Genomic DNA, 20,178 nt, shown 5'->3' on the forward strand with positions numbered 1-20,178 from the left:
CGTAGGCGCTGCAGTGGCAGGCCCGAGACACCATTTTAGAGCTACTCCTGTGGGTGGCACAATCAGTGCTGCAGGCCCACTAGTAGCATTTGTCATCACCGGCCCTGGCACATCCAGTGCACTTTACTAGGGACTTCATGGTGATACAAATATGCCAATCATGTATATCCAATCAGAATAACAATTTACATAGAGAGCATATGCACTTTAGCACTGATCAGCAGTGGTAAAGTGCGCAGAGTCCTATTGCCAACAGCCACGGGTCAGGAAAAATAAGGGAGGAAGAAGCAAAAAGTTTGGGGATGACCCTGCAAAAAGGGCCAGTTCCAACAACCCTCAAAACCTAAGAACAAATGACAGGTATGATGTCGGAGCAGAGAGAATAAGTGAATTTGAAAAGGTTTGGACTGGCCTCCAGGGCGGGCCCTAATCCGATTGACCGTGAAAATTACTGTTTGTTGTAAAGTGTGAGGAAAATGGGAGGAGGGCAAGGGATTAATAGGGTGCTAACAGTTGCACCTAGTTGCATTTGCAGCTGATTATAAAAGTCTTTCATGGGAAGCGATTGATACCAAGTGGGACAGATGCGCTGCTGTTTGCATGACATTAAGTCAGGCATCTCCCTGCTGCGCCCTTCGGAATATGGGCCCAGCTCACCCACGCCCAGCCCTGCCTATCGCGACAATCAGGCAGTACCCAGATAGCTGGTCTCACATATTAGTTCTTAGGCTGTTTGTGGTCTTGTTTTACGGTCTGTTAGGACGATTTTTAATGTTGATGTCTCTCATATTAAAACAAATATGGACTGCAGCAGCAAGCTGAAATCCACGCAGTCCTCTATACCTCTAGCAGTTGAGTCTACCGGGGCTATTTAGCCCTCGCCCCCTACCAAGCGCGCAGCGGTCGCGCGCAGGGGAGCCGAAGATAACGCCGAAGACTAGCCAAAGAGTAGCCCGTCTGCGCCCGTCCGCGACTGGACGGGGCCAGGGGCCATCCACCTTGCCCTCGCCACTATGGACCATGCCTTACCCACCCCTTGTATCAGGTACGCGCCACATACTCTCAGGGCATTACAACCTCAGCGAAAATATTGTTGTAACAACAAAACGACTACGTGTCCCGAGGGTCCCTTCTCCTGCATTAAATGCGGTTTTCAAGCCACGCATTCCCACATCATTTCTGGACGGCCCACAGATAATATAGACTCTCAGGGAGGCTGGGATAGCTTTTTGTTAAATGTCAGATCACTCCCTAAACACTGTATAGAACTATGGGACACTATTTACAACACTCAACCTAAGATATGTTTCTTAACTGAAACATGGCTGAAACCCCATACTATCCCTACCATCACCCTAGGGATACCTATGGGATATAAAATTCTCCGCCTTGACCGCCCCGTGAAGATGGGAGGCGGAATCGCCATCATATACAGAGATACTCTGAATATTAGAGTCTTAGAACAAATGATGCTCCCTACTATGGAAGTACTCATCTTTCATTTAAAATTTAATTCAAAGGCACACTGGAAAGGAGCCCTAGTCTACCGTCCTCCTGGACCCAATGCTGGTTTCTCCCTTGCCCTCACTGAACTGCTAGCCCCCCATATGAAAGCTAATGAGAACTTCATTTTACTTGGAGATTTTAATTTTTATATTGACATTGCTGATCATCAGGATACTAATGCATTCCTAACAGACCTTGCCTTGCTAGGGCTACATCCTAGAAATAGTGGCCCCACTCATTCGGGTGGTCACACCTTGGACCTGATCCTTACTACCCAACCTAATGTCCACTGCCATCCCCCTAAGCATATCAACTGGTCGGACCATAAAATGATAGACTTCTCCATACCACACTTATCCAACTCCATAAACCGCCCGGCTACTCACCCTATTAAACGTAGGCCATGGCATAAAATTCCTCTTCCCAAACTTACTCAAACATGGGAACAGCCTCTACTCACCAACTTCGACAACATCGATACTGCTCTCTCCATGTCCAATTCCACACTGATGACAGCTATTGACACTCTGGCCCCTCAGAAAAATGTAAAAAAACCCACCACAGCGAAAAGGGAAACATGGTATACTGAAGCCCTCAAAACAGAGAAGAAGAGATGCAGAAAACTGGAAAAACTTTGGAGACGTACGGGCAATAGAGAAGATAAGAGCCGATACCTGGAGGCTATGTCCTCCTATTACAAAAATATAAAAAAAGCAAGAAAAACAAGCCTGACCACTCAAATTGCAGAGGCAGGCAACTCCACAAGAGAACTATTTAAAATCATTCAGACCATCACCAGCCCTGAAGTATGTGAAAGCCCAGACACCTTCACCCAAGATCTATGTGACGAAATATCCCAGTTCTTTGAGGACAAAATAGAAGGAATATACAAAATAATCACTACAGTCTCAGATACCTTGGAAACTGAGGTCCCTGAAACTTCCCCGTTACTGACCTCTGGAAAAACCCTTCTGGACATTCCAGAAATAACCACTAAGGACCTGACCACACTCATCAACCAAATAAAGACCGGTTCTCCCACTGACCTGATACCAGCCAAACTCATCTCCCCGTTAAACGAGATACTAGGTCCTCATATTCAGAAACTACTTAACCTATCTTTTGCCACAGGTCAGCTCCCACTCGCCTGGAAGGAAGCGGTAGTGAACCCCATACGTAAAAATTCCACCTTGCCCTGGTCAGCACTCTCCAACCTCCGCCCGATTTCTCTCCTTCCTTTCATCAGCAAACTGGCAGAGAAGCACGTTAACACCACTCTTTCCAGCTTCATCGAAGCGACAGGGGGCCTGGACCAATCCCAATCTGGATTCAGGCCCAACCACAGCACTGAATCGGCCCTCCTCTCTGTGACAGATCAGATCAAAATGTCGCAAGATAGAGGGGGCTCCATGATTCTAATGCTGTTGGACCTGTCCGCAGCCTTCGATACCGTGTCTCATAACATCCTGCTCAGCCGGTTGCAGGGAGTAGGAATCGGAGGCGCAGCACTATCTTGATTGGAGAGTTTCCTTTCCGGGAGATCGCAATCCATCAGCCTGGGCCCCTTTCGTTCCATCTCAAGGGTGCTCACGAAGGGGGTGCCACAGGGTTCATGCCTCAGCCCTACATTGTTTAATGTCTATGTGGCCCCCCTTGCTGAGATTGTGCGGAAATATGGGTTCATGCCGGTATCCTACGCTGACGACACCCAGCTCCTCTACCCTTTCAGCTCCCTTAGCCCAAAATCAAGGAGAATTTTGCTGAGGGTATGAGGGCGGTGTCACACTGGATGGCGAGGAACTGCCTCCAGTGTAATGTAACAAAAACAGAGGTCATGCTCTTTGGCAAAGCAAGTATCCTTTGGTCCCCTGACTGGTGGCCAATAGATCTCGGCCCAGTACCTGCACCCAAACCTCATGTTAAAAATCTTGGAGTGAAGTTGGATCAAAAACTGACCCTGAAAGAACACACAAACTACATTGCGGGACTGTGTTTCCACACCATTGGTCTACTCAGGCGCGTCTTTCCTTATCTCCCTGCCACATGTAGAAAGACACTTGTACAAGCCTTGGTAACTAGTCGCCTGGACTACTGTAACGGCCTGCTGACATTAGCTAATGCAGATGCAGTAGGCCGTTTGCAGGTAGTCCAGAATACGGCAGCAAGACTGGTCATGGGTGCACCTGCCAGGACTCCCTCTAAGCCCTTGCTGAAAGAACTGCATTGGCTTCCCATACGGCAGCGCATCAACTTTAAGATCTGCTGCACGGTGCATAAATGCCTATATGGAGCAAGTCCTAACTACCTATCTCAGTCTCTGGAACTGTACCAGCCCAGCAGGTCTCTCCGCTCATGCAACCAAGCCCTGTTAAAACCCCCCACCACAAAGAAAACCAGACAAGGAGACCGAGCTTTCTCCTCTGTTGGCCCTGCCCTCTGGAACAATCTTCCCATTGACCTAAGAACAACCATAAATCACCTGTCCTTCAGAAAGGCATTAAAAACCCTTCTCTACCAAGAAGCATTCCTATCCATATAACTTCCCAGGTTGCTCTACCTGACAACTCTTTAGATACCCTTACGGGATTGATTCCTGCGCTATAGAAGAAATTAAAATAAATAAATAAAATAAACACGTATACAGCATGTCTTTTAAAGTTCTAAGGTGCCCAGATTTGCAAACGGGGGTCACTTTTTTAGTCATTTAAATCCCTAATAGGGACAGTTTTATTTTGGCACCGGACCTGTTTTCAGCCCCAGTCCGACCCTGAATAAGGACCAATTACAATGCGGACAGGGTGATGGTAATATTGCGGGCTTAGCAACTGAACAGAGTAAACAAGTTATAGCCCAATAAACTGCTCGAGCCTCGAGGTGCCTCTGTATGGCACTGGCTGCTGAGCAGGCTTACTTCAGGGAAAGAGTCATAGTACTGGTGGGGGAGCCAGAAAAGATACAATATTAAATAATAATCCCAGCAGACGGTAAATCTGCCTGCTGGGCCTTATGCGCAGCTAAAACAGGCAGCTGACTTGGCTCTCGTGTAGCATCTGCTTTGACACTGTGGCCAGGGAGTCGTTAACTGATGTTCACAAGGCCACACAAGCTGCAGCTCTTAAGGCTGCCCTGTGGTGTCTTCATGACACTCAGATGCAGTCATCAGGCCAGCCATTTCAGGAACAAAAAACAAACAAACATTTATGATACTGCTTCTGCTTGCCGTATGCACAAAAGAAACCTGAAGTCACATTCGAGTATCTATACACAAGTGTGAGGGAATGGACACCACTGGGAAGATCCTTGCGTGGCTGACAGAGTTGCGTCAATGCAGTACCCTTTATAGACCACTCGTCGTTATACCGAGCACCCTTCTTACCCAGTTGGTGGCTGAACATAATCCCAATGCCGCCACCATTGTGCTGTTGCTCCAGAGACTCCTTGTGGTTCTGTCTGAAGGTTGTGGCTCCCACAAGCACTCTACCCCTGCTCGCAGCTTCTGCTATTTACTATTTCTCCTAGCTTTCGATTTCCAGTAATGCCAATTCGCCACCCCTAACAGTACGTCACTTCCGCTTATCATGGATCTCCATACCAGAGTTCTTTTGTGTGCGTTTCTTTTTTTCCCAGGCAAAGCATCGCATGCCCAGGACATAAATAAACAAGCATTGGCAATGCAATAGGACTCGCATTTATGCAAGACCTATTGCATTGCAAATGGGAATGCATGTGGCGAGAAGGAATTAGGGGGTGAGAAGGCATCGTACTGCGGGGGGGGCACAGTAAGGAAGTAGTCTGTCCAGTAAAGGGGCCAGTAGCCATGGAAGGACAAGAATGACGACATGGCCATCATAAGGAGGGACTAACAAGCCTACAAACAATCAGAAGGCAGCATTTCCGACACTAGCCAATCAAAACAATGGGTGGCGAGTGGGCGAATACTGAATGTCTCGCAAAGCGAGCAACGCATGCGCTGCAACACGAGGAGAGACCTAAAAATGTCACATGCATATAGTGCCAAGGAGGGTATGACTGCCAAAGCTTGTCTGAACTGCATGGGTTTAGGTTTCAGAGAGACCCACAGGCTGAGCCCTTGAACTGCAGTGCCCCAGCCCTCATGTACCCCATCACTTAAACGTTAGTTTGAAAGCAGTTTCCTTAGTTCTCCTGGATATACAACTTGCAGCACTATGACAGTTTACAAAGTGCACTATGCGTACAATCAGGCCCGACGCTAGGCAAGGGCAGTGTGGGAAGCTGCCCAGGGCCTCGCACTCAGCTCACCAGCATGGGGCCCGCACCAGTGGAGTGTCCTGTTTCCCTTGCAATCAATTTTTTAAGAAAGGTGTTTCCTTGCAATTAGGGTCTGGGGAGAGCCCCCTCTCCCTGGGCCTCTCAGGGATGGTGCCTGGAGGCCTAGGGAAGGGAGACGTTTCCTCTTGTCCCAATTGCAAGGAGACCCATTCAGAGACACTGCGGGATGCCCATTGTCAAGCATATTACCGCCCCCACAGTTTTAAATTTTAGACCACAACAATTCTCACACCTATCGGCTGAGCTTTTGGGTTGAAAGTTAAAATTGTGGGGGCTAAAATGCTGGACAATGGGCCTCCCACAGTGCCTCTGAATGGCCTCCTTTCAAGGGGCCACTTATCTAAATTAGAGGGACCTCACACATTCCCTTTTTGCCCAGGGCCTGGCAAATCCTAGAACCGGCCCTGCGTACAATATACATTGCAGTTACAGTGTCCACCGTGACCTTGCCCTCCGTGAATAGCAAACTTCCATGTACTTTTCCACATTGCCGATATGTAAAACACACTTTGCCATTAGAGTTGTATCACATGCTGCCCCTTCTGCAGGCGCGGTGCGTCCATTGGGGCGTAGGGGCGTAGCCCCACTAAGCCCAATAGACCCACCGCGTCGCCACTAAACCACATACAATTTTTTTTAAAAATCGCGCTACCTGCCGGCCGGGAATCCGGGAGACACCCGACTTTCCCGGAGTGCGCACGGAGGGTGGGGGCCTGATGGGCCTGCTAAAGCTGCGCATGTCGACTTTTGGGCACAAACATGCCCGCGCATGCGCAGATTGTTTCCCCCCTGATTTTCCCTTTAGAGAGAGGACATGGGGGCGGGCGGCAGCCCCCGGGTTTGTACAAGGCGACTGGGCGAGCAGTTATGGTGCCCCCCCAGCCAATCCTGGCTGGGGGGGCACCATACAGCCACAGGATTGGCTGGTCAATACCTAGCCCGGGTACATAACCCCCTGTCTGGGGGGCCAGAGCTCTCTCCCTCCCTCGTACTGCGGCCTCTGTTTGTTTATGGGGTTCGTTTGATGGAAGACTTGACCCCAGACCTGACCTGACCGGACCCAGGAAGGAATACTTGAGAGGACGACACTGCGACAGTCAAGTCCCGAAGGAACCGCTCGGCCAGGGAGACCCGGCGTTCACACCAGCTCAGGTATGATCAGAGTGCTATGAAGGAACATTGTTTACTAAACGGGTTCACTGTAGTAGTGTAGTGTACACGGAAAGTGAAATCCGACCTTGAGAAATATAGATGCCGAGTGATTTTTATTTATTAAATTATGCCGCAGTAGCAATCGCCAGTTAGGCAGCACAGGTTTGCTTATGAAATGTGGTGATAGAAAAGTAAATACCTGATTAACTCATTAAAGAAACACTATAGGAAGTAACGCTTGGAATGGCGGTTTTTGGCGCGCTGCTACAAATGAGTGTAGCTTTGTCGGCCATCTAACTGCTAATGACTCGTTTTGCTGCCCTTATTTAGACTCGTTTTGCTGGCCCTTCTGCCCTCATTTACACTCGTTTTGCTGCCCTTCTGCAACTCGTTTTGCTGCCCTTCTGCCGTCAATTAGACTCGTTTTGCTGCCCTCATTTACACTCGTTTTGCTGCCCTTCTGCAACGTTTGTGTTTATCAGTATTACTTGCAATGTTTGTTCCCCACGATCCCACCCCTTTATGAATGATGGATGCAGGATGGATGCAGGATGGATGACTGGATGGATGGTTGGGTGGATGCATGAATGAATGATGGATGCAGGATGGATGGATGGGTGGATGCATGAATGAATGATGGATGCAGGATGGATGAGGGGTGGATGGATGGATGGGTGAATGAATGAATGATGGATGCATGAATGAATGATGGATGCAGGATGGATGGATGCAGGATGGATGGGTGGGTGGATGGGTGGATGCATGAATGAATGATGTATGGATGCAGGATGGATGGATGGGTGGATGCATGATGGATGGATGGGTGGATGGATGGATGCATGAATGATGTATTGATGGATGCATGGATGCATGCATGATGGGTGGATGCATGATGGATGGATGGGTGGATGGATGGGTGGGTGCATGAATGAATGATGTATGGATGCAGGATGGGTGGGTGGGTGGATGGATGGGTGGATGGATGGATGGATGGGTGGATGCATGAATGATGTATGGATGGATGGATGCATGCATGATGGATGGATGGGTGGATGGATGGGTGGGTGCATGAATGAATGATGTATGGATGCAGGATGGTTGGGTGGATGGATGGGTGGATGCATGAATGATGTATGGATGGATGCAAGGTGGTTCGGGCTCGCTCGCTGCGCTCGATCGCTGCGGTGCAATATGCAAATTAGTTTACGCCCTACCACTTTCAAATATCACCAGCCGCCCCTGCCCTTCTGTTACGAACCATTTCGTCCGTTCCTGGAGGGTTCACCCCGAGGACACACCTCCTATCTGGGCCTCCAGGGGCTCGTCCTACCAACATAACACCTTCAACTGCCGAATGCTGCGTGCACCATCGGCGTGCGTGCTATGGCCCGTTAGAGAATCATCGCGTGGTGATGACGCTTTGAAATCAATGTGTTCTGTGTGTTCCTAAAAGATATTTGCATTCAAAGTTTATGGGCACAACTATTCATTATGAAAGGCCTGGTAACAAAACGCAGTTTCAAGATAAATAAACGCATTGTATTATTCTGCGAGATGTCGTTTCTACAACCCCACATCTTTTCAGGAAGCCTTTCCTCGTTTTTTCGTTGTCAAGGAATATGGCAATTTACTGTTTTCCTGTATTGTATTCGTGCCAAGAGCCACAAATTACTTTTGAAAATCATGAATACAAAGGCGATGATGAAATCGCCTGGCTTGCCCTTTGAAGAATTTTATTTCTTGCATCCGTCTATTTTTATTGCGCATAAAAGTAAAGAAAACACGTGGGGACCCTATCCTATTCAATCTCTACTTAGATTTCTGCGAGAAACATCACACACGAAAACAGCCCTGTGCTTCGGAACGTACTTTGCTATTACTGTCCCAGAAAGGGCAATATGCTCAGACCGAGAGAGGTCTTCTCAGTGAGACAACAGGTGGGATTTAACCATCCACTAGAGTTTATTCTAGATCTTAAGAACATAAACAGGAGACTGGTTATTCCAGTTTTAGGCGTTTGGACTGTAGAAGTTATTCCTCAGATAATATGTTAAATACAACTGCTTCTTGAACTGTCATTAATGCAGTTTAAAAAAAAGATGTAAAAACAGTATAGAATCTCCTGAACCAGAGTAAGATGGGGCACTACAACATTCGCTGGGTCAGTAACTTCCGGGTAGGGATAAGTGTATGAATGTCTCTGAGAGAGCCAAGGATTAGCATGATGGTCTGTGTAGCTGCAAGGGGTCTCAGTTCTTCAGTGTTATACTTTATCCTGGTGTAACCTGACACCATCCAGAAAACCAATGACAGTGAAATGTTTTTATTCTTATTTCAATTTATAATACAATCATAATTCAAGACAACATATATTATTTTCGTTCACATACAGCTATACTTGTGTTGTATCTTAAAGAGTGTTGACGTTTGCAGTTCAAAAAAGCAATTATCATTCATTGCTCACCAAATGTAATGCTTCCTCCGGAGGTGCAATGACACTTTATAAACTTTTGTATCAAAAGTATCCCGGTGTGCGCTGTTGGTTGAACTGCTATTTCAGAAATTGTCAGTGCAGGCGTGGACCTTTGTAATAGCATCTTTAGAGGAGAAGGTTAGTTGCATAACCTGAAATTCAGAAGATATAAATGTTGACAATCCAACAACAGAGGAGTTTATGGAGCAGTGTGCTTCTCTTCCTTGGTCAATGGGCAGATCTGCCCTTCTATAGGTCTCAGGAGGGATGGTATTGGACATAAAGCCACAGGTTTGGCTCAGCCAAGCCTGAAATGACTTGGCTGAACAGCACACGTTGTTCTGTTGCGGGGTTTCCCGAACTGGAGGGTTGCAAAAGTCCAAGCAATACATATATGCCTTCAAATTCTGCATTTATCTTGACACACTTGTTGTGCTTCAAAGACAGAGGTCAAGTGGCAGGCTTTGTCTTCTGACTATTGTTGCTTTTTTTAACATGGGAACTTGTGTATTCAAACTCCTCTCACTTTGGAGTCAGTGATACAAAGTAAAGTGAATTATGTGATACTTGCTGGGGCAATGGGAGTGTGAACGGAAAAACAGTAGCGGGTAATTTCTTTGTAACATACATAAACCTGTAAATTAACTGTACACATTCAGCAGTTAGGAAAGCAAAAACAAAGCACTTTTCTATTCTTCTTAATGTGATGGAAACAACGATTTTAATAGGGATAGAACAAATTAAGACCCTTTACTTGGTGATGCACAAATGATACATGTTCACTGAAACCCAATTGCCACATGTTATAATTTGTGTGCAATATAGTTTTAGCACAGTAATACTATATGTCTGTGCAAATCTAGCAGCCAATTCAGTGGAAAATGGGCTGTCATTAAAATGACAGTGTGCTTCCCCACAAACCTTTAGTTACATTAAAAAAAACACCTGCATCATGTCCATTAAAGGTAGATGGGTCGCAAAAGTTTGTCCTTCTAAAAAACAGGTTGTGCTTCTAAAATTTATGAGAAGCATTGGCTATTGCATACTTAAAATGTGCACATTTACTGGCAGTGTTATGCACCACATATATATGTAATCAATCTATTCTGCACAAGCAATTAAGTGTAAAAAATATGATCACACCAGTAGTCCTGACTAGTTACGATCACACATTTTTGACAAGCAAGGTTGAAACTGGTACAAAGGTGGGATTCATTTAGTCAAAAACGTAAGAGGGCCCCTGAATAAGCAGATATCAGGCAGAAAAAGCAGGGAATAAATGTATATATAACGCATTTATCGATGGTGATATGGCATACCTGAAATGGCTGTTTTTTATGTCAATTACATTTTCATTAACATTGAGAAGAGACAATACTGCCACTCTTGGTGGGCATCTTGTAATGTGCAAACGATTTTGGCGAACATTTTATCAGGTGCAACAAACTTCAGTGCATATATTAATCAATAAAGTTTTGAAAAAAGACGGCACAAAACTCATTAAAATCGCAATCCTTTATGTCTCGGTCCGTTACTTTTTTCAAAGACCTGCTATTTTGCTCACAGATGGGCATGTGTACCGCACATAATATTTTTCACACATAATACATTTCACACATAGCAAATTTCATAAGGCCCTGAATGGGCTCTTCTCCCAACCAATGTGACACTTGTCTTCTCAATTCCACATTAATATACCCGTCATGACTCAAATTCTTCTGAAACATTTCCTTACCCACCACCTTACTCCAATTAACCATATAGTAGCATAGAAAATATTCAGCATTTTAAAAAAAAATTCATGCAAATTTTCATCACGTCTTCAGAGCCAATTCTAATACAGATTCCCGCAACCATGGCCATGGAATTACACAGTCACTCCCCCTAATGCACAGCCAGTTCCTCATGAGAATTCAGACCACCTGGTGTCAAACAGTCTTCAACAAAGGTGCAACATTCCCAATTATGCAAAGTCCGCCGTCTGTGCCCAGGGATGCCTTGATGTCGAAGCGTTACTGCTTGGCACTGGTCTCGATTAAACCCTCTAAGTTTGAGCTTGGGAACTTTTCAGGAAGTCAGATCTCCTTCAGCTGGGCAAACCAGCAAATTAATTCTGACTGGCAATTTGATGATGACAGCGGTCCCTGTCTCCCACTTGGTCTCTGAAGGAAGAATTGGCAAAAAGTTTCTATATCTCAACTTTTGCAGTTTGGGCAGAAGGGGTACACTCTAACACCAGCCAAGAGACCAAAAGCTGAAGGACGCCAATTGGGGGTTAGGACTCACTCCAGCAGATACATCAGCAGGGCACAGGGCAGGTCCAATTGAGACTGGCCAGCTGGGCAGACGCAGAAAGAAAGACCTTTGGAAGCTGGCTGTGTCCCTGTAGTTCAAACAGGAGGTTAGCCAGCTGACCCTTGGAATTACTTCTAGGGTCCTGTGTTCACATCAAGCAGGTACAGTCTTACTTCAGGTTCTCCAGACAGACAGGTCCAGGAGTGTTCTTAGGAGTGGCCTGTGGGGTCCACTTTAATGCTCAGTGCCAGCTTTTGGGAGGAGGGCAAACTTTTGTCCACCCCCTAAATAAATTCTGGTCAGTTCTTCTGCCCCCTTTGACTTTTGTGCCAGCTTGACGAGAGAGACAAAGGGGTGTCAGTCCTAGGTGTCAACTTTATCTGTCTTTGAGAATTTAGGCATCCGTGTAGCTCAGAATGGAGCTGGGCACAGCACCCCAGGCCATAGGGTCAAAGGAGTCCCCCTCTCAATAAGTAGGGCTCTTTGTACACTGTCTGGGAGAAATACACCTTACACTCCAGGGTAGCTATCAGGCCTTTTCAGGTTTAGACATGAAAATGGCACCTTTCTAAATGTTCTATTTCCAAAAAGGTAATATAAAACCCAACTATACCATTAAGTTGGATTGTTAATTACTTTTAAAGCAAGTCTTTGAATCATGTTTCTAACTATTTCCAAAATAAAGTTAAGCTTTACAAGGAGTTCTAATGTAATCCAGGGTTTTATATGTTAATGCCATCCTTGCCACTTTGAGAAACCAGTTTGGAGGCTATTCACTGCCCACATATGTAAACCCTTAATTATACATGTGCTACTTTTCGAAGTACCATGAACCCTGCCCTATGGCATTTAGGGCCTTCCTTGTGGTGATTTATAAGCCTTAAAAAGGAAGGTTTTTGCCTGCTTTGCGAAAGGTTTGGTTATCCAGGTGGAAATGGCAGTTTAAAACTGCACCCACAGGCTGCAAGGGCAGACCTGGAGACATGTTTTGCAGTGCTACTTTTCGGGTGGCACAATAAGTGCTGCAGCCCACTTAATTTTAATTTACAGGCCCATGGTACAAGTAGTACCATATACTAGGAACCTATAAGTAGCTTAAATGTGCCAATTGACTATATGCTATTTTTACCATGCTTAAAAGGGAGAGCAAACGCACTTTACCACTGGTTGGCTGGAGTAAAGTGCCCAAAGTCCTATGACCAACAAAAATGGGTACAACTAAAGAAGGCAAAAGTTGGGTCAATACCGTGTAAAAATCGACATTTTCCATCTTCAGTTTTGAAGGATAGCAATAGCTGTGATCTTTGTCCAAGTATCGTTCCAAACATGAATGTCCCAAATGCCTAGTAAACTCTGTTCCGGAGCAATTTCAGCCCTAAATTAGACCTCAAGTAGGAGACGTGTCCTTATAATAATGGCCACCTGGGGTATGGAACTATTGCAAATAAGATTTGACAGATGAGAGTGCGTGACAGGCTCTTGGACATAGTTTTCAACTAATATTATAGGCAAATGGAATTGAGCCTCTTGGAAAATTAAACAATAAGAAGTAGGAAGAATACCTTTGGTTTGAATATTTTCAAATGATTAAATATTGTTTCATCAACAATTTATTTATTCCAGACAATACCTTTGTCTCACCATTTTGTTGGACTAACAAATAATAAGCAAATGATATACAGTTTTAGTGTACTGCTATACTAATTCACCAAAGAGCTGAATCGACTCATGGATCGACTCCACTGTCTTGCACTGTAAAACCAAAGATTCATCACTATACCTGATTGGTTCAGTCCTGTTTGTAATCTTGGCACAGACATTTACCATGAATAAACAGTGTTAAGGGAGCGCCTGTAGCCAATTTTAACTACACCTTCACCCAAGAGAAAAGAGGGCAACCTTATCTAGTACCACAACCCAAATCAAAATAGGAAGAGTATCCATTAGAAAAAATCTGTTAGTATATGATAGTTTAATGAAATTAAAGAATTTGTTACCAAAACCAAACCAATTGTGGATTTAATAATTTTAAACATATAATTCTAATTTATATGACCAAAATAATTTCTGGCTTCGAATGAAATAGCAGACAAATGAGTATTATTTGTTTGAAGCTTATAGAATGATATTAGAATTATCGGTGACTCATCTACATTAAAAACAGGATGACCTGACTTGATAAGTAGGGAAGTAATTTATTACAAATGAGTAGCAAGACTTTTAATGTATGTATTTCATGCACTATTAATCAAAGGCATCAGTCCATAATATTTATAGTGATCATAAACGAGTTATGAGGGCTTCTAGAAGTGATGTAAACAATGATGACTTAAATACATCCAAACATTTGGGGGGAAATTGATGGAAAATGGGAACTAGATAGATAGGCTATCAGGGCCAGGAGCTTTACCTTTTTTGAGAGAATTTCTGATATATTCCTTTATTAGATCCAAAAAAGTGATAGAAGAGAAGAACTTTATTGGAAAATTGATCAAGATCTTACTGAAAAGTGATGCACACATAAATATAGATGTTTTCATAATGCTTTTCAAAAGAGTTAGAGATGTTGAGATAGTTTTAGATTTCGAAACTGCATTAATAATATCATTAATACATTTACATTCTTTTTTATTTTTTAATAATACGCTAACATCTTGCCTGCTTTATTTCAGTCACCATAAAATTGATATTTAGTGCGTAAAAAAATATTTAATGTGGCAAACATTTTAAGTTCAAATTTAAGAGTGCCTTAAGCATTGAAGGTGTTTTAAAGTGATTTAGGCATCAATGATTGAATTTGTTTATGTTAATCAGAATATTCTATATGAGACCACATGTGCATAGTAAGTGCTCTAAATGCTGCTTTAAAAGCAACCCAATTATTAATTCTAGAAGCATCAACTGTAAGATTCCATTTAAATAATTCATCAAAAAGATAGCAAATTCTTCAGCTGAAATTAAGTAATTATTAAATCTCCATAAGTAAATTATCACATTTCCATCTACCTATATTAGGACCAATTCCTGACGTTATATTTAGCCATAACAGAGGCATGATCTGAGAGAGAAATGGATGCCATAAAGGGAGGTTGTAAATAAAGTTTAAGAGGTGGACTTCGTATGTGGGGAAGTCTCATGAAAATAAAATTCAGCATAATCTGCATTGCAAAGTCTTCACACATTAGTAATAGCCCTCATTGTTACAGAAGATGTTAATGATTTATGTAATTTAGTAGGAACAAACCTATATTTAGATTTCCTATCAATAAATTGATTCAGAATATCATTAAAGTCTCCACCTAGAATAGAATTACCTTTGGAACCTGTAGAAAGTGTTTTGTAGATTAGACCAACACTAGTGATCATCTTTAACAGAGTTGTAAATATTAAATAAAATAAATTAACTTTATAATAAGGTCTCTGGATATGATGGAATAGACCACCCAACATGTTACCTTTGTGTTAACAGAGAGACAGAGAAGTTAGCGCTATTAACATAAAAAAGCTATGTATTCCACTAAAGGTTTTTGAAATACAGAGTATATCTTAGATCACACTGCTATAAACAAAATGGCTACTACATACAATAATGCAATATCACAAAGTTTACATATGCACTATTATAAAAAAGGACATTTAGCAGCCAAAAGGTTTCATGACAGGGTACACATCCCATTTTTGTTATGTAAATGCATTATTTAAGAGTGTCATCTTGGCACAATCAACTCTGCATACAAGAGCAGTCATTTGCAGTTTTGAGAGACTTGAAGAATGAAGTCTTAATTTAATCTGCACTAGAGCAAATATAAGGGTTGCTATAGTTCAAAGAACTTTGAAGTCAGCACCAATCAAATTTTCTGAAGAAGCAGAACATTTGGAAAGCTCTCTTAGGCACGGTCAGACAGGCACAAAATTAGGTCTGTTTACAATTTTGACAAAGCTTTGTCACAGTACTGGATATTATTAAGCAACGTTTTTACATCATTCAGTAAGGTAACCATAAAACAATGAGGAAGAAAACAATATCTATTTCCAAAGCTGAAATAAGTATATTTTTGTACACACAAGCTCAAAATAACTCAAATCCATAAAAATAACATTAAAAAAACATTTTGCCATGTTATAGGAGTTCAATCTGGAGCACTTATAAAGACTCTTCCCATTGTATGTAGCTACAAAAATAGTTACTGTTACAGTTAATGTTGTTTTTATATTGGTGGAAAGCAGAATGTTGCTATTAGCAATGACTCATTGTATTTGTACTTTCCTTAGGAGCGTTTATCCCAAGGTGTAATGAAGAAGGGTATTACAAAGCCACCCAGTGTCATGGAAGCACAGGGCAGTGCTGGTGTGTCGATAAGTATGGAAATGAACTGGCTGGTTCTAGGAAGCAAGGAGCAGTCACTTGTGGTGAGTACAAATGCTCTGCTGTGTGATAATATGTAAACTAGCTCACTGGTGTTACCATCAATAGAGCAACAGGTAAAGTGGCACCCGGGCTCAGGTATAAGGGACACCGTGCAACCTAATTGTGACTGTATCTGACCACGTCCATGGGAATGAGTATGGCGGTTTTATTTGCCTAGCCTGCCATATATTGCCTTGAGGCCATTGCATTGATGCCATGGAAGTTAATTAGCTTTAAATCATCCCATTCTGTGAGATTGTCCATGCTAATACCTTAGAATCCCAAACAATGTGTTATCATTGCGTTCTGCAATCAAACTGTTGGTGACTCAGGTAACAAGTTACATGCAAATATGTTATGTTGTGATTCAAGTGTTGCTTGTTCAACCTTAGGAAGGCATAACACAAAAAATCATGCAAATTTCTCTAGCAATTAAGCATCATTGTGAAATTATCAAACACAGATTTGCAGCAGATTTGATGATGTACGAAAGTAATTACACATATACAAGTCTGGGAGCTTACCATAGGGATCATACTGATATTTCAAATCATTTTGTAGAAACAACCACAAGTTAAAGAAGTACAATTATAGAGTATGTTGTCAACATCTTTTCTTTGGGGGGGAGTGATGTTTCTCTAATTCATTTGTTACAGCAAACCAAAAGGAAGTGGCATTAAACTGGGCACAAGAGTCCCCACTAATCATATAACACTCTTCTAAACCTCAACAAATAAGTTCCATTTGAAAACGTTATTATTATACTACATATATATTTTTATTCATACAAAAATAATTATTGAATATATGCCTCAATGTTTAAAAATATGTTCTTTAATCAAATACAGAAACAAGATGTTTTAAATCAACATAATTAAATTAGCCCCAATCACATCACAAAATTACTTCCAAATTCGGATTAAAAACAAGGCCTATGCTGTAGATCCAAACTCCACGAGCCAAAGAGACACAATAGGTTCTTTCCTCCTTGTATGGCCAACAGCATTTATCACATAAAAAAAATTCAGCGTACGTTTCATTGGCTAGGTGCCAGATTTTACTTCCACCTTCATTAGGACCAGAACAAAATATAACCTCATGTTTTATAATATGAGCTTGTTGGTCTTTTAAACAGAAATGCATGGGAGTCTAACAAAAATGCTAATAAACATACAATTAACTAAAAATAGAAAAATATACAAAAAACCTGTTAGAAATGCAGTCTCTAGTTGGCAGAGGTTTGCACCCTGTCCAAGTAGGGACCACCACCCTAGTCATGGTAAGCCAGATACACCCTAAACTAACCTGTGCTCACCCTCTAGTAGCTTGGCACAGAGCAGTCAGGCTTAACTTAAGAGGCAATGTATAAAGTATTTGTGTAATTCTTAAATTACAGAAACTCAATGAAAATATTCAGAGACAGGTTTTGAAAAATAGAGTATTTATCTTATTAAACAAACACCAAAACTACAAAAATCCAATAAGTAGAAGTCGAGATATGAATTTTTAAAGAATAAACCAAAATAGTGCTTAGAAGTCACTAGCAGTCAAAAGGTTACTTTACTTGAGGTTTTGAGGGACCTGGGCAAATTCAAAAGTTCGGGCTGACCGTAATGGAGAGCATGCAGGCTCCAGAACTCACGCATGGTCCGCTGAAAAAGTCCCTTGGATGGAGAAAAGTGTCAACGTCAAGGGCTTGATGCAGTGCTCTTTTCCACACAGTTGGGTTCATTGTGTCGTCGCCGAGCTCCGTTGAAGTGAACGCAATGTGTTGCCATCGAGCCACGCAGAGTGTCGTCATCGAGCTGCGCGAGCTCTAGATCCGGTGTTGGGTTGGAGATGCGTCGATTTTGCACGAAATAAGCTGCAGAACCCACTTCTGAGGCCCAGGACTGGAGGGGGCCAGATCAGGAAAGGGTAGGACTCACAAATGGCAGATTTCAGCTGCAAGAACAGGATTGCAGAATGTCTTTTGTGTCCCAGAGACTTCAGAAAGCAGGAGGCAAGCCAGCAAGCCCTTAGAGTCACTCTGGGTTCAAGTGAGATGAGATAGGTCCAGTCCTTGTTCTCAGCTGGGCAGAGATCATCAGGCAGCAGGGCAGCTCAACAAAGCAGAGAAGGTGTTCCTCAGAACAGTCAGTCACAAGAAAGTGGGTATCCTTACAGCTCAGCAGTCTGTACTCCAGCAGAGTTGTTCCCAGGTCCAGGTGTGTACTGATTTGATAGGGCCAGAGTCCTGGTAATTATACCCAAAAGTGCCTTTGATTTGAAGAGTGACTTCAAAGGAGTTCTCTGAAGTGCACAAGCATCCGTTTCAACCCAGCCCTCTCTACAGGCTGTCTGTGGGGGGCAATCAGCCCTCTGTGTGAGGACAGGATACAGCCCATTCAGGTGTAGGTGTGAGCTATCTCTCTCCCTTCCTGCCCAGGAAGACTAGAATGCAGATTAATGCAGATGAGACCTCTGTCACACCCAGCCCTTCCTGTGTTTGTGCTCCCTAAAGAATGCACAAACTGTAGCTGCCACCCAGGGCAGAGGTCTATTGAAGAAAGGCTGCAGACACACAGAGCGAAGTTCAGAGCAGACAAATGTCCGCTTTCTAAAAGAGGCATTTCTAAAATGGTAACTTTACCATTAAAGAGGATTTATCAACACCATTCCAGTTATATTAAACATTAAGGGGGTCATTAGTATGGTGGGCGGACATACCCTCAGGAAGCGGGACTGCCCGCAATGCTTGCGGTGGTCCAGCACCCACAATTAGGATGCGCCCGCCACACTGGCGGACGCATGCCGCATTTGTAACATTGCGGTAATGTGGCAGGGGAATATTCACAGCGGGCGGAGGTGTTTAGTGGGTGGATCGCCACCGCCATATGGGCGGTGGCGATCTGCCCGCTATCCTAATGACCCCGTAAGTAACTACTCCATTCTGGTCAGGAATTACAGCTTAAAAGGTGTGTTAAGGAATCCCCAATGCTTGTCTCTAGAAAGAGTAGGCCTCCCAGGAGTTAAAGAATGAATTTAGCCATTTGTCAATGGCAGGACAATGAAAACTTACAAGCACATGTCCTGCTTTTTAGTGACAGCACCCTGCCCTTAGGGTCACTTAGGGCCTACCTAAGGATAACTGTCCTTGGGATAATCAAGGACTATCTGCACAAATGGCCCCTTGCTGAATTTGGAATTTTGTCTAGATTTCATAGCTTTCCAGGGTCATCAATGGGTTTCACTCCTGCTTTCCCCCATACTGCAAGTAGGTAGGAACCACCAAAATATGAAAAAGTCACCATCACTATACAAAATGCAAAAACTATGGTTAAAAAATAAATATTATTTTTACAGATCTGTAAAAGAAAACCTTATGCTTTCTTGCAAAAACACTTTTGGCTATTTCTCGGTCTGCTCCAGAGAAATCTATAAATTCTTGGTTAACATGGAATCCCCTGCATGTAGGGTAAAAAAGTGAGGCAAATGTGGCCTGGAAATATCATGTAGGAAGAAAACATTTTGAAGGATTTGCCACAAAATGTTCCAAACATTAAAAAAGTGCTCAGGATTGAAAAAGCCACAGAAGCTATGGGGTAAAGGAGGGCTTTGGCTAACTTGCATTCCATATAAAATTTGAGAGTAGCAAAAGCTGTGGTAAAATTGGATGCAGATATGTACTGGGAAATGTTGCTTACGTTTAGGACTGAATTTACCTTTGTGAATAGGGCCCTTTGTCTTTGTTAGCATTAGTGCAGGATATGATTAAAGGTGACAGGTGAATCTCATCTTATATAGCTAAGCAAAGTCCTAAGAATATTGCCCCTTTCTGGCTATCATTGTTAACTCCATTCTTTAACGAAGCATTTACCTTCCACTCTTCAGACATGAAATGTAATGTCATCATTAAATAAACCTTTGCCACCTCTGACCTGGTGAATTTTCACCAAGTCACAGGCTTTCTGTTCCAAGTAAGCTCCTCAAATCCTATTAACAGTAGTGGCTGCTACCGGATGGGGTTGATGGGGTGGAGAGGGGTTTGAGA

The 20,178-nt window shown here is 43.1% G+C and overlaps 1 protein-coding gene across 1 annotated transcript in view; it reads left to right on the forward strand.

The window, feature by feature from the left end:
• Positions 1-20,178, forward strand: part of SPOCK1 (SPARC (osteonectin), cwcv and kazal like domains proteoglycan 1) — a 2,113,319-nt gene that overhangs the window by 2,084,739 nt on the left and 8,402 nt on the right. Inside the window, exon 10 of the mRNA XM_086931522.1 lies at positions 16,010-16,147. Coding sequence (XP_086787648.1) covers positions 16,010-16,147 — 138 coding nt within the window. The remainder of the gene's footprint in view (positions 1-16,009; positions 16,148-20,178) is intronic.

The sequence above is a fragment of the Lissotriton vulgaris genome, chromosome 7 (assembly GCF_964263255.1).
Source record: "Lissotriton vulgaris chromosome 7, aLisVul1.2, whole genome shotgun sequence".
Classification (NCBI taxonomy): domain Eukaryota; kingdom Metazoa; phylum Chordata; class Amphibia; order Caudata; family Salamandridae; genus Lissotriton; species Lissotriton vulgaris.